Source organism: Alligator mississippiensis, chromosome 2, assembly GCF_030867095.1.
Source record: "Alligator mississippiensis isolate rAllMis1 chromosome 2, rAllMis1, whole genome shotgun sequence".
NCBI classification, from domain to species: domain Eukaryota; kingdom Metazoa; phylum Chordata; order Crocodylia; family Alligatoridae; genus Alligator; species Alligator mississippiensis.
In genome coordinates, this window is record NC_081825.1 from 212659018 (window position 1) to 212675471 (window position 16454).

Below are 16454 nucleotides of genomic sequence, written 5' to 3' on the forward strand. Positions count from 1 at the left end.
CACCATCTAAACTGTCACTAGGAACCTTGAAAGTATTAAGACTAAAATCTCCATATTGCAGGCTCTCTTTACCCTAGCAAAGGTACATCCCACTGCCTGCTATGTTTTGGAAACCTGGTTGCTCTGCCATAACAAGCTTCAAATCCAAACAATTTGGTGAGGAAATGGAATTACAACTAGTGACACCCACACAATAAGTATGCATCTTTTCTCACAAAAAGCAGTGAGAACATAACTGCACCAAAGGCTAGTCCAGAACTGCTGTGCACATGAATTCTCTATCCCTCCTTCATTAAAAAAAATATGCTTTTATTTTTCCAGATTCAAAAGTATCTCAATAACTTCTGCATCAATTACAGCAATATTTCTAAGGATATGTTGCTACATGCAGTGGACATGTTTCTGAAATATCTTAGGGTAGGAGTTTTCAACCTTTTTGGATCAGTGTAACCCCAGCAGCCAAATGCGGAGCTGGGCGGGGGCAGCCAAACGCAGACCAGCAGTAGCTGCCGCGTGCAAGCTTCCCCTGCCCCCCATGTCCAGCTGGGTAGGCAGCACCTGTGCAGTAGCGTGGGATGGTATAATGGTGGCGCTCCATCCCCACACCCCTGTGTGTACCCCTGGTTAACAACCCCCATCTTAAGGAAACAAAATTGGCAGGTGGCCATTGCTGAATTGGTCAACTGGAAAAAGTGATAATGCCATAGGTCAGTAGCATAACTAACTGGGGATAAGTGGGGCACCAGCCCTAGGCACTGCCATAGGAGAAGTGCAAATAGCAGCCACTATTTCTGTTGGTCCAGCAGTGCCACCACCAGCAGTGACAACCCAGTTGCTGCCACTGCTCCATGTGCCACTGTTGCCCAGGGCATAGAATTGCCTACTACAAAGCCTCTACCATGGATTTGGTGAATTCCTCTGGAGAAAGTGATGGACTATAAAACATGAAACACATCAAATGTCAGACCTGATGGCTAGAAAATTATATTTAGAGGTTTGCTTTTAGGAACTGGTTTGTAGGTAGAGTAGATATGCATTATAACAATGGTTTAGGGGAACCACAAGGGTTAATTGGTTTCTAAAAGCCTGTTTGTGACAAAGTTTCATGGTCTCAGCCTTCAGGACCACTGTAGCAGACAAACAGGCTTGTGAAATTGAACAGTATATGCATAGCAAGAGATAAGGTAGCATCAGGTCACAGTGCTCAGCTGCAAAGCCCCTGGGATTTCTCGTTTTGATTAAATGACCAAATTAGAAGGCCAGGCATATCCAAATAAAGACACCAGGAAATGACGAAATTAAGATGTGTGCATGTTATGTGTTTGTGGAAACAAAGGAATATGCTGACAGAACAGAACGTGGACAGTATGACAGGGAAATCAATCTATGGTACCCAGAAAGGAAGAGTCATCAGAGGAGAATGAATACAAAAGGAGGCCACCATGAGAGGAGGGCACACCACCAGCCTGTCTCAACCACCCCATTAGTGGAGGGAAGAACCCAAAGCCTCCATGGCAGAATGTACACCACTGGTCCATCTCACCCACCCCATTGGGAGGGGTGGGCCTCCACCCTCGATCTCCAAGGCCATGACATCTGGCATTTAAGAAAGAACCATAGGATGAAACTTGCGTACTGGCTGGGTGTAGTGTTCTTCTTGTAAAGCCTTAGGAACTTGTAGATAAGTAAAATGGTGGGCTGGGGACATATTTTGTTTGCTTTGACTGCATTACTGTTATCTCCTATCACTGTATATCAATACATTTTTCCTACTGTCGAATGGAAGATGTTATGGTTGGTCTGAGGGTTTGGAGCAACCCAGAACAAGGTATCAGATCTGGATCATAAATCCAGTACTAACAAGACCCTTCTAGGAACCTCCAGAATAAGGCTGATTCTAATAACTTGGACCAAAATGTCTCTGATGTCATGCTACCTAGTCATCAGAAATACTAGGATTGCTCTAATTCATCCACAAAAAGTTGAATATTACATTACTGAATAAATAACCAAAGTCTAGAGCAAAAACTGCTGCCTTACTGATTTAATAGGGAGATGTTGTCAGTGTGTCTATTATTCTGTTTAAATAAGTTCATCCCTCAATTTCTATCATTTTCCTAAGTTTACACCTTGATTGAAAACCCTAACTGAGAGATTAAGAACACGCTAAATATAATGTTTGTATAGACACAATACAAACATTAAACCCCAAAGTGCAAAGAAAAGTACTGGCACTTGTCTATGTGACAGACTTCAGTTCACTCTGCAGTAGTAAGAGCAACAACAAGAATTAACACTTTTCTTTTATCACTGGGGGGATGGCTATTGTCTGAAAGTATTTAAAGCTATGGAATTATTTTGTTTAAGAAGCTTATCAATCCACTGTAAGGCAGTGATTCTCAAGCAGGGTACCACGGAATGTCTTCATATCTTTTCAAGGATGCTGCAGGGTATGAAGAAATGTTAGCATTGCTAGGTGTACAAACTGCCAAAATGGCCATAGCAGAAACATTTATGTCACAGCCACTGTCAAATTCTAATGAATCTGGAAATTTGGTTACATATCTTGTCATCAACAATCACAGGCATAGATAACACAAACCTCTAACTCTCAACAGGCTGACCTGCTGTGTCACAATGATGGGGCTTTTTCAGGACCAGCACTGAGTCACCTCCGGAAACACTGAGAGACTCACAGAAGTCAAACAGGACATTTTTTCCAGGATTTGTATCAACTACAATGTCATGTTCTCTGTCTTCAAGAGATGCACAGGGGGCCAAACAGAAATAGGACACTGATCCCCGAGATAAAATTAGCTATCAAAAGGCAGTAGGAGAAATATGGCAGCACTAGCTCTGTAAAACCAGAGCTCATCATAGATATAACATTGATGACAGAACAAAATGACATTGACATCTTGACCATTGATATGAACAACATCTAAATAACATCTGTTCATAGGTCTGTAGAGAAGCATTTTGCCTTTGTGAGCCCAGGAAACCTAGAGCAAAAAAAAGCACATATGATCATCAGTGACTTTAATAGCCACAGTGTCACATGGGCTAAGTACAGACAGTCAAAAAGCCCAAGGCCGAATCGATTCAATCTTTGCAGGTTAATCTAAACTGTGTAGATTGAACTGATAAGCAACTGAACAGACATTCACTTTTGATTCTGGAAATGCAGCTGCATGCCTGCAGTGACCCAGGCCAGAAGCCAGGGGAAGCATGGCCTCCCTGCTCAGCTGGAGCAGACAGATTAGGCCAAGGCTAGCCTGCTCACTCTGTGGGGTAGGGTTTGCAGGGGAGGTGCAAAGCATCCTGGGATGCTGGGGGACTGTGAGTTAACTTGAATCTGGAGGGGATCTGGGACAGAAGTTCAATAAACCCATTAACCTAAATCAGTTAAATCTGATACTACATCCACCCAGGTTTATCTTAAACTGTTTTCAGCCATTTTGAAAGTGGTTTATTTGCATTGAATATCTGTTGCATTACAGATCTGAACTAGTTTCCAATCACTTATACCGGTCTGTGTAGAATTTATGTCCCTAGCCATGGGGTTACAGTGAAAACTAAGAGAAGGATTTCTAAGAACGGCAATTTGGTTGAGATGTAGGCTGAGGCCTACCACATAAGCTTGATCCACCACTTAGAGCTACTTGGGTGTTTCAGTAGCTCCTCATGCACGCAAAGCTATATTCCAGACCTCACTTTTGTTGAAAGCCATATAGAAGTTATGTGCAAAAAAAGATGCATTAGATCCCATTCTCCACACACGGCACAAACCAATCACTCTCAATGTCACACCAGCCATAACTCCAAATATGATACCAATGCATAAACACTTCAATTTTAAGAAAGCAGACCAGAGAAGTTTTTTTCTGAAGACCTTGACAAAGAAGTGGCACACATTGAATGTCTTGGAAAACTACAACCTCTTTGTGAATGCACGGTGCAAAGCCTCCAAGAGGTATATACTTTGAGGATGCAAAACTGAGTATATATCAGAGTTTACTCCCATGCTAGGAAAACATGGTTAACCATTCACAAGCTGAGTAATAACCTGAAGAAAGTACAATACCACAATATCACAGCCAACTAAGTGGCTTGCCAGCTTCTGCTCAACAGTAAAGCTTTAAATAAACAGTCAATTGGATTAGACAGCAAACTAATCTGGAGGAAAGTCATTTTAGCACACTATACACCACGGATGATCTTGATGCTGAAATGAGTCACCTGGAGAATGGCAAAGCATCTGGACTTGATGACATGCACTTTTAGTCCCACAACTAAATTATGAATATACACTTTTTGCTCATCAACCCTTAGAACACCTAAACTATGGCAACAAGCCTGTGTAATAGCTGTATTAAAACCAGGGAAGCATGCCTCTGGCACAGAGAACTTTAGGCCAGTGACATTTCTGTGCCATTTCCCAATCACCTTTCACTTCATATTGAACAACACCTAATATCAGAACAAGCTGGATTTAGAACAGGGAAGTCCTGCACTGGCTGAATACTAAACATCACCCAGCTTACAGAAGATGGATTTGAGAAAGGGATGATAACAGGTACTGTGGTTGCAGACCTATCAGAGACATATGACACAACCGCTGAAACCTACTTGATAAGATCTATAATATGATGAACAACTACCACCTAGTGAAGCTCATCTGTTCTGTTTTGGAGAACAAATGTTTTTACATAGAACTATGCAAGAAGCGGAGCCACTGCAGACAACAATGAAATGGCCTCCCACAGGGAAGCATGCTGGCACCAATCCTTTTTAACATATATACCGAAGACCAACCCATACAGAGTAATGGAGCTTCATACGTGCTGATGATCTATGCATCACATCAGGAGAAGGACTTTGCCAATATTGAGGTGTCATGGCATGGGGTCCTTAGGGATGGCTGTGATACCCCTAGGGCTCCTTGACCATACCAATCCTGCCCCATGGGTACCCTCTTTCTCACCTGCCATGTCTTGCTGGTAATTCTAATAAATCAGGAAGCTGCCCTCAAGCTCGTATTCTAGACACAGTCTCAATGAACCCCACTGAACCCTGTGGGTTCGTAGACCCCTTTTGGGTCCCACTTCAAAATGGATGCCTCACAGGACACCCTCAGCCTTATGGGCTAGATGCATGGCTCCAAAACCACCCCTTTACCACACCCCAAGCCTCACAGATGGTATTTAAATGTTGTCTCTTCTGGGGACTTGCTATAGGCCTCTTGTCCTCACTGGGCTCTCCACAGCCCTGTCTCTGCACTCCACACTGGTGCTGGGGTCTGTTCACCCCCTTTGGCAGTGCGACCCCTGGTGCTGGGGTCTGCTCACCCCCTTCTCGCTCCGCCCTTCTCTGGCGCTGGGTTTTCCACACTGTAATGGGCCCCAACGAGGACTCCTCCTTCCCCAGTAGCCTCAATCGGATCCACCGATGTATAAACAGCAACTAAAATATGAGCCACTGTTCTAAGGGCATCCACTGGCACAGTTTAGCTCTACAAAGCAAACATTCAGAATTGGAAGATTAAGAGCTAGGAACCAGCAGTATACCACATGGCGTTCTCTCCTTGTAAAACAAGAAGAGAGAAAACATTTGACTGCTTTTGTTTCATCTCAACCCAAACAAAATCTTGACAGTGACCTTTACTCTATCCTTTTTACAACTCTCTTTTGTATGAATGTTCATAAAATACTGTTTGTTAGGCAATCAGTCCCCGATTTCATCCAGTGTCTTGCAGAACGTTATAACTGTAAATGGGATCGTCTCCCTCTTTGACCTTAGTCTATGGCCTCCTGTCACCACTCCAAACATCTTTAGAATCACATATAATACAGTGACCATTCTCTACCCCTATCTTTCTCTACACGAAATAGATCTAAATCTAGGTGTTTTCTTTACAAATTGTATCTGCAATGGGGTAGCAAGCTCCCTTATCATAAAATGGTGTCCTCTTGGATTGCCTATACACATTGTACTTATAGCTAAAGCCTGGTAATTACCACACTCCAGCAGACTCCAGGGTCACGTGTATCAGTGTCCCTATGCTGAAAAATGGTGGCAGGGGCACTTAAACTAAAACTTGTTCAACAAGCTTCAGTTAAAGCACCCCTGCTGCCATTTTTCAGCATGGGGACGCTGATACATGTGATACTCTGAGCACTTTAATTAGAGCAGTGCTCAGAGCCACTCTAACTAAAGACCCCTGCCCTCACTCCTGGGGCACATGTATAAACAGTCTTTGGTGTCCTTAATGCTGCTTGGGCAGCATGCCTGACCTTGAGCAAGAATCAAGGCTGCTCCTTTACCTTTGTACAGTTTGGCAAACAGACATGGGTAAGGATACTTATGTCATCTCTTCCCTCCACGCATACAGGCAAAACTAGACATAATGTAAACCTCAAGACATTTTATCTGTTTGCCTCTATTATTACCACACCCTTTGCCTATTAACCTGTTCTTCTTAAATCACTCATAATTGTTTGATCTGTTCCTTGCTATTGAAGAGTGACCTTGTACAGCAAACTGAACAATGCTTTGTCCTCTGCCAAGAAATTTCCCCCTTCTACTAATAATCTCTACTGCTAAACCAATTGTAATCTACTTTCCCTTCCTTGTAAATTAACTGGCTTTGTTCTACATTATGAAATCCTATCCTGAAGTCTAGTTAAACTGCTCTATAGCTGTAATTTCTTCCTTATCTACCAATTCCATAATGTTTTCAAGAAATTCAAGCAAACTTTCTTGGCATGGATTTCCTTTTATCAATCTCTGACAGCTTCTATTGACTATATTATATTATGTTATACACTCTTCTTGCTCATTATCAAATTTGCCCAAAATAGTCTCAAGAGGTAAAAACAACTTTGCAGGTCTGTAATTTCCAGAATCCTTCTATATCAAATGACTACATTCCAGCCCTTTGTTCTTAGTACCGTAAATATGTTTGCCATTCATCTTCCCATTTCCATTTTTGATTCCTGAAAAAATTCTGGGGTACAATTTATTTCACCACGGATCGAGGACATGGTTGAGTGTATCATCTGTTTATTATGGTATCCCAATGTCTTGCCATTTCACTTCCCCTAAACTGTATTATTTTCCCATATCTCCCCAAAAAAGATTTGTTTGCCACTTGAAGGCTAATCACGTACACTAGGCTATATCAAGGAGCTATATGTTTAGCCCCAGAATAAACATAAGCATCATTTTTTTATTTGCTTCATTTGTTATATACTTTTCCATACTATCTTCACTGTATATTTGCTATTTATCTATTTATAACAGTTTCTTCTTGTTCATCTTTACTTCTGTTACTATTTTATACCAGTTAATTTGCAGGCGACCTTTTCCTTAAGACAGAGTTGCATTTGATTTTGTCCTGCATCCATTTCCATTACACTACTTAGGAAAATTTCCATGCCCACCTTGACAGCATTTTGTCCTTAACACAGGCTACATTTCTCCAGTACACTGTATTGTGATGAAGTAGGCATAATCCTTTGTGCATGAAATTAATTTTCCTATTCAGGAAATTTTAAAGCCTGTCACTGCATACTTTTCTTAATGATTTTATTTCTTCTTTATAATATTTATTTCATTATTAAATCATAAAAGACTGTTACCTTTACTTATAGATTCTCTCTTTGCAAAAGTGTCAGGAAAAGAGGGGTGAAAAACCCACAAACATGTTAATTCAAATGTACTGCCCAAATTACTAACAGTTTAATTTCACTGAATCTTGCAAAAGTACCCCATGCAGAGCCTTTTGGTTACACTGTTCCCACACACTTCCTGTCATAAAATGAAAATAATATTCTGCATTCTATAGAGCAGGGATGTCCAGCTCACCTATACCCCTGGTCAAGATCCAGACCACGATGTTCCTTGTTGGCCAGACTGGATCCAGACACTAAAGAGCCTCCTGGGCTGGATCTGGACCCAGAAACAGCAGTGGAAGAGCACGCAGTGAGATGAGCAGTTGTGTAAGGGTTAACACAGCCATCGCTCACCTCCCCCTTCCTCCTGCCCATTGCTGACATATGCTCCATAGAAGGGACTATGGTGGCAGGCTTACACCCAAAATCCTGGCCCCTTCTGGAGCCTCATGGGTTGGGCGAAATGGCTCTGCAGGCCCTGCTATACAGCCATCAGATTTGTTATTAAGCCCCACAATATCATTAATACCATAGAAAATGAGGTAGTGAGGGTAATATATTTGCCCAAGGTAAACTGGGGATTATGTAGTAGAACTAGGAACAGTCTTGCTGTTTGGTCACAAAATCATCTATTTCCTATTGGCAAATAATGCTGTTAGGCAATGTTATTAAGTTTTCAGTTCCACCACCAAGCTGTATCAGTAGAGTGGCAGCTGAAGTGTTTTCTGTGTGTTTATATGCATATGTTATATTTTTAGCTATACAGTGTGTTCTCAGTGAGGGTCTGTATGGGGATGCAGAAGTTAATAAAGCATATTCAGATGCTTCAGGTTGAAAAACAGTATGTGTCGGATCCAGCAGGGGTGTTATTTTAGGTCAAAGCGTAAGTCCAATTTATACCCACTGAGCAAACCCACCCATTATTTTGCAACTTGTGTATTTCCTATCAAACCTATTTGCTCCTAATATTACCAGCTCTATCTATGGCAGTCCCTTCTGTGCTGAGAGTAGACAGCCATTATCCATTAAGGACCTTCTGCCCATCATGAATATTAGACAACATATGCCATTCTTATACGGGCTCCAGAGTTTCCACTCTGGGTTATATTTCTCAGCCGAAATTACACCAACCAGGAAATTCCAAATTCCAAATTTTCAGCTTTCAGTATTTCAATTTTTCTTACATTTCTTACATAACCAGTTGATGACAGACAGGTATACTTTTACTTCGTTATTTAACACCTGGCTATGTCAAAAACAAAGCTTGGAAAAATGTTTGCAACAGAAACAGAAATTCATCTGCTTTGGGATTTCATTTTAAACTCAAATCTTAGTTCAGGTTTGTTAAAGACAATGGTGCTGAATAAATTTTGCTTCAATTTTGTTGGGTCCTTTTAAACCAGGATTTCTAAGCAAAAGTCTGGATTTCTCAACTAAGAGAAACAAAACCAAAGTAGTGGCATGTTTGAATCAATCAACACCTCTTTGTTTAAGACAAATATATTCAGCATTTTGTCTCAAGCTCTATAATTTGCAGAAAATAAAGAACCAGTCTTGAACTTAATCTATTCACTCAATCATGTCTGAAACTTTTTGTGCACCTTACATTCTCTACAAACAAGAATTAGGAAATATCTGGAGCAAATGTATCCTTTGGTGTGACATCTGTCATTTCAACACCCACATACCCACACCAGTGATGAATTTGGCTCATTGGTTCATTTCATTCACATTGTTTATAGCCCCTGCTACAATCATTTGGAAACTACTTTATACTTGTAAACAACCTGACCATTTCACATATAGATCCTCTAGATAGTAAATCAGATTGAGATACTGTCACAGGACTTGTGCTGTTTTGACACCTTATAAATTATGGGAATTTTCTGGAAGAACATAAACTTGAAGTGAGGATTTGCCAGCCATTCCTGCAAATAAACATTTTGCCAGCTCATAATACTTCAAGTAAGCTTATTCTTTCCCCAAGCATCTGACTACATATGAACAAAAATTTCAGTAGGAGGAATATAGGAAAGCAGGAATTATACAACCATGGTGGGGCAATCAATAGCTGTTTATAAGACAAGGACATTTAAAAATGCACAACAGCAAAAAGCAGTACAGACACAATTCAATTACATTTCCATACTGAAGTTATTAGTGAAACTGTGGGTTTATAGGTATTTTCTCTTCTCCTTTTACAAAACAGCTTCATCTTACTTCTTTAAACAATTGTGTCATTTTATAGTGAGACTATCTGAATCCAGAATCTCATGGTCTAAACTCCCATGAAGTCTACCAATTGCAGATTTTCAGTTTATTGTTGAACTACAAATTTTAAAGCATATCATACATGGTATTCATCCCTATCTCTAACTTCTACAACTTCTGCATCCTGTGGCATACCCATGTGATGCTGGTTTAAAAGTAATGATCCCACAATTCCACTTTAAAAAGAAAGATGGTAGCTTAAACAGAATATAGGCAACACAAACCCAGTTTAAAACTCTATAAACCCAGCTTAAATAGCAGTGTTCACTGGCAATAAATTAAGAATCGTTTTTAACAATCTAAAAATACTCTCCTCCTGATAATGAGTTATGTCCAAATCAATGTTCATCATGTCCATATATATGTTACAATTGCAAAACAATAAATATGACAGTGAATCCTTGACAGAGCCCAGCCATCACAAGTTACCAGAACTTAGATAACTGTCAAAAAGATTATTAATAGAGCCTGTAGCTTTTACCAAGCTCCTAGAGTAACAGACCTACCTCGACAGATGGTCCCATTCCCCACATATCCAGGCTTGCAGGTGCAGCTATGTCCCCTGATAGTGTTAGTACAGATTGCATTCACATCACAGTTGTGCTGTCCACTGCCACATTCATCATGCTCTACAAGAAAAAAAATACAAGAGAGAAAATGATCTTTTCAATTTGCTGATCTGACATTTGAAAACTGAGTTAGAACTAATAATGAGCTTGTCACAATGGCTGAACACAGCAGGGAGTTAGACATAGGAGCTTACCACAGACCGCTTCAATTCCAGGACACAATGACATATTCATAGCAGAAGTAGATTGTTTATTTTAGATTGAAGAGAAGAAAACTACCTGGGGAGGCTACACAGAACAGCTACCATACAAGGTACTGGAGGAAGATTATCACTGAAGCATATCTGCTCTGAAGATAAGCCCCAATATCACTGCCTACCATCAAGAGCAGTAAGTGTAAATGCGAGATAAGTAGTTACAGGGTAGGAGGGGATATGCACTGACAGCATGGTCCTTTAAAGGACTGACAGCACTTCTATTACAGCCATTCACATGCACAATGCACGCTGCGCTTAAGCTTTATATATAATATAAAGCAGTATTTTACATTTATGGTGCACCACTCTCACTGAGGGTTCTCAAAGAACCTTCCACAAAATAAAGGGAGGCCAAATGTTGCTCCCATTACTCAAGCAGCTCCCACTGGTCCTCCATTCCTGAAGCTGCTCCCTTTCCCATCTTTTCCAGAACCTGGGTGTTGTAATTTGCTCCATCAGGGCACCAGCTACAGAGTGAAGAGCCTGCTCCCTTGATTCTGAAACTTCATACTTCTCACAGTGTTCAGCAGCACCTTCCAGGAGAAACAGGGAAGGGAAAGAAAGACAGGAGCTCAAGCTTTATTCCACAAGCACTAAGTAAGTAGAAGAGATAGAAACAGGGATGTTGTGTTTTCCTCTCTCAGGTGAATGGCATGCAGAAATCAAAGCTACTTGTTTAGGAGGAGGGTAACTTAACAATAACTGATGTTAACTCTCGCTTTTAATGGAGCAATCCAGATGCTGTAAGTCTTTTTTGAAACCTTACCTAAAGCTGAAGACAATTGAGTATAACAACAAATCGTTTCTTGGTAGTGTTTACAGGGTGTAGTGATGTGGTTGGGTGCCCAGGGCACAGAGGCAGCAGCAATGTCCGTTTGCTGCAGTGTTGTTGGCATGGCTGGCTGTGTGGCTGCCAGCAGCAGCCAGTTCCCCTTACATGGCGGCATCTGGGGCAGTTGCCCTGGTCACCCTAGTTATGCCACTAAAGGTTTGTCTTCTTTTATGTTAATGCAATATTCATATTTTTGATCTATTCATAATAGACACATGCTTTGGAAAGCTATCCTCTACTGGGTAAAAGGAGCATACCTTCTAGAGAGACTTAGCCATATTAAAGACTGCCATTATATTTCAAGATGATTGAAGCTACTTGTAGATTTGTAGAATGGACTGCAAGAACTTCTTCAGACTAAATGAATTTTACAGAATAAATGAATTTTAAACTCCTTTAATATGTAATAATACAAAATGTACTGAATAGATTATGTTTTCTAGTCTCCTAATATATTTGATAGGAAAGCGATATGAATTTATATAATCTTTCAAAAGAGCATCACAGGGATCTCGTTCCATCTCTCTTTTTTTTTTAAGCAGGAAATTTATATATACACACAAAAAATGTACCTGGCTTCAGCTAATAAATTCAGGCTTATATTTACACTTTTTAGTTTATGCTGGCTCCTTTCTCGGTTTAATAATTCACTTTAACTGATCCCAAGTTTCAGGCCACTAGACATTGTGTGCTTCAGGCTTCTTGAGGAGCCTCAACTCAAGACCTTGTCATCAGCCAGGAGTGTACTTCTCTTTTTCATTTCACCTGGACCAGTTGGGATGTTCTTTTGTTTCTTTGGTTTGGATTTTCTGTGAGGGGGTTGTTGTTTTTTAAATTTTAAAAAAATTCTCAAGCTCTCACTTCAATGCCATTTCTCACATATACCAGCAAAATGTACTTCCTATTTATAGCTAGAAGTCATAGACAGAATTTTTGTAGGAGAAATTGAGGACAGAATTTTAGAAGGCAAAATCTGCTTTCAAGAACATCCTCAGATGTTTAATTATTAAATGCGTTTTGCAATAATGAGTCTTTGCTTCCAGTACCACAGGGACATCAGCCTGAATCAGAGAATTCAGACACAGAAGAAAGAATTACCATATTTTCTCACATATGACATGCCCCTAAATAAGACATCCACCTTCGTTTTGGATGGCAGAATGCAAAAAAAAGCAAAAAAAAAAAAAAAAAAAAAAAGCCAGGAGCTGGCTTTTTCATGTTGCAAAATGGCTGCCAGCTTCAGCCAGCAAGTTCAGAGTAGCTGTGAGACACAGATAATTGACTTCATGGGTCACTTTAATCTAACTGATTCCTTCTCATCTTTCTTCACAGCACAGGTGATGATGACCCTTTCCTTTTTAAAGGTTTTGATCTTCTACTAATCAAGCTATCTTTTCCTGTCTCATAGCTACCCCCAAATCAGTCCTCCAAAATTGGGCTCTGTGTCTTAAGTGGGAAAGCTGATTCTCTTTGCTGGAATATAAGCATGAAGATGTTGTGTTGTAAGATGGAAGCCAGTTACTCTTTCAGAATTGGACAGGAGGAATTCTGAAAGAGTAACTGGCTTCCATCTTACAACACAACATCTTCATGCTTATATTCCAGCAAAGAGAATCAGCTTTCCCACTTAAGACACAGAGCCCAATTTTGGAGGACTGATTTGGGGGTAGCTATGAGACAGGAAAAGATAGCTTGATTAGTAGAAGATCAAAACCTTTAAAAAGGAAAGAGGGTCACCATCACCTGTGCTGTGAAGAAAGATGAGAAGGAATCAGTTAGATTAAAGTGACCCATGAAGTCAATTATCTGTGTTCAGTCCTTGGTTCTTTGTATCTAGCCAGTTTGTGAAGTTTTGTTCCTGGGCTCACCTTTTGAAGGTTTTTTTTGTAAGTTTCTGTTGACCATGTGGATAGTGAGATCAGAAAGCGAGAGTCTGTTCTGTGGAAAGTGTTCTCTTACATGTGTTTGCGTGTCTCTCTCCTTAACATTTTCCTGTGATGATTCATTCTGGTCCATAGTTTTAGTCTACTTTCACCCACATAGTTTCCAGGAGAGCATCTAGTATGCTGGATGAGTACTTTGGGATTGGCACATGTGTGGATTCCTTACGGGAGGCACTGATTGTTGGAGCAGTGGAGAAATGTTGACAGGTTTTGCATCTATTAAGGTAAGGCTGCATTTCATTTGATTTCTGTTGATTAGGAAGGACTTTGCTTCTGATGAGTTGGGCAAAGTTAAGAGGTGCTTTGAAAGCCAGGAATAAAGGATATCACCCCTAAACATCTTTATCTCTTGCAGATTGTGTTTGGTATGATTTACTGATTACCTAAGCTGAAACCATTCCTCTAGAAACAACAGGCATTCAAGGACAATACTAACAACAATAGCAACACATTACTGACAAGTTAATTTCTTTGTGAGATTATGAATTTCACATACTGACTATCTTGGTTTATGTACTGTACATGAATAAACAGCAGAAGGGTGGCCTTGTATTCCTAAATGAGAGGAGACCTAATTATTCCAACCAATGCCAGATGCTTGCTGTGTGAACCTGGGGAAGTTTCTGGTTTATGCCTCAGTTTTTTCTTCTGTAAAATAAAGATAGTACTTCTTCATTGGGTTATTCCTTTGTAAAATTTCTGACCTCGTCAGAGGTAATGTGCTCTAGCATGTGTACTTAAGAGTCCCAGCTGTTTTCTGGCGGCTTTACTGTTTTTTCAATTCCACCTTGCTGTAGCATTAGACAGAGGGAATTCAGTGAAAATATGTATTTTCTTAGTTCAGATCACAGCTCTTCCTAGTCTACCAAACTACAACCAGAAACCGCTAAAACTAAGCTTTTCTTTTCAGTGAAAGTCTCCTTTCAAAAGCCTTCGTGAACTGTTAAAAAAATATCCTCTTGATTTGAGGGAAGTGCGAGTTCAGATTTGAAGGAGGACAGTTTGTGAGGCAACAATAAAAAAAAAAACACAGTCATCCCTCAGACTGTCTGGGAATGCCCTTCTGCCTCCATATATGCTTGAAAAAATTACCTCCAAAATTCGTTTTTTACACAAAAATCTCTTTGTTATTCCCAAATTAAAATCTCTTTGTATATCCATGATGTCACAGACACAAAACTAAAATCTCGTGCCTGCAAAGTGAAATATATGACAGAAGCCTTTAAAACAAAATCTCCACAGAAAACTTGTTTTTGAAAAGGCTGTCATTGGAAAGTCATTCCTGGTTAACTACTTGCCTTAGGCACCTGAAATAATATTAACTTGAACTGAAAACTAACACTATGGGTTTTGTGAAACTGAAGTTGTTTATGTATGCTTAGTTACGTAATGCTTTACATAGTCATTAAAGATCGCTATTGCAGATACTAACAGAAAACCAAATGAAAATTGTAGCTTATCTTGATGAGTAGGATACTTGTGGGGATTCTGACAGAAAGCGTTTGAAGGCCCAACCTTATTTTTCAACACCTGTCTACCCTTATATAAATAACAATTTTATAAGAAGAACCAGCAATACACCAAGAATCAACTTCAAGCAGGTAGTAAAAGCTGCATATGACATTTAGACTGCTCAGGAAACAGCACTGCATCTTGCTTAGTGGATCAAAGCAGTTTATATTAAGAACATGAGTAAAATAGGTTATTTCTGTCTGGTTGTAATATGCATCCGAGGAGGATTTGGGTCATGTGGAATAATTTCAGAACAGGTAGTAGCCACAATGTGGTGGGAAAGTATCAGCCCTGATTCCTGTTATAATCCCTGTAGCACTGTGTACCTAGCAAGGTATAGAGGAGCTACAGTAAAAGGTTTGGCTATATAGTTGGCTACACTGGAATATACTGTATCCTCTCTAAAGAAATGCAGACATAAAGGTGGCACCCTAGCATGTTCATAGATTCATAGATGCTAGGGTCGGAAGGGACCTCAATAGATCATCGAGTCCGACCCCCTGCATAGACAGGAAAGAGTGCTGGGTCTAGATGACCCCAGCTAGATGCCTATCTAACCTCCTCTTGAAGACCCCCAGGGTAGGGGAGAGCACCACCTCCCTTGGGAGCCCATTCCAGACCTTGGCCACTTTATCTGTGAATAAGTTCTTCCTAATGTCTAGTCTAAATCTGCTCTCTGCTAGCTTGTGGTCATTATTTCTTGTAACCCCCAGGGGCGCTTTGGTGAATAAAACCTCACCAATTCCCTTCTGTGCCCCTGTGATGAACTTATAGGCAGCCACAAGGTCGCCTCTCAAACTTCTCTTGCGGAGGCTGCAGAGGTCCAGGTGCCCCAGTCTCTCTTCATAGGGCTTGGCCTGCAAGCCCTTAACCATACGAGTGGCCCTTCTCTGGACCCTCTCCAGGTTATCCACATCTCTCTTGAAGTGCAGCGCCCAAAACTGCATGCAGTATTCCAACTGTGGTCTGACCAGCACCTGATAGAGGGAAAGTATCACCTCCTTGGATCTGTTCATCCTGCATCTGCTGATGCACGATAAAGTGCCATTAGCTTTTCTGATGGCTTCATCACGCTGACGACTCGTGTTCATCTTGGAGTCAACTAGGACTCCAAGATCCCTTTCCGCTTCCGTGCCACCAAGCAGGTCATTTCCTAGGCAGTAGGTATGCTGGACATTTTTCCTCCCTAGGTGCAGCACTTTGCATTTCTCCTTGTTGAATTGTTTGTACACATGACGTGGGTTTAGTCCCTTAAATTGAAATGGTCGGTTTTTAATTGTGACGATTAAAAACCTACCATTTTAATTTAGTGGCTTCCGTCACTGTTACAGCAATGGGCCCGATACTTTTTCTTTTTTTGCAGAGCCTGCCATATCTTCCATGGTCAGGGGGCAAGA

General features: G+C 40.6%; 1 protein-coding gene across 2 annotated transcripts in view; it reads right to left on the minus strand.

The window, feature by feature from the left end:
• The window catches only part of NELL1 (neural EGFL like 1), a 525706-nt gene that overhangs the window by 188634 nt on the left and 320618 nt on the right, over positions 1-16454 (minus strand). For both annotated transcript variants that reach the window (XM_019477067.2, XM_019477066.2), the window contains exon 14: positions 10451-10573. In XM_019477067.2, coding sequence (XP_019332612.2) covers positions 10451-10573 — 123 coding nt within the window. The remainder of the gene's footprint in view (positions 1-10450; positions 10574-16454) is intronic.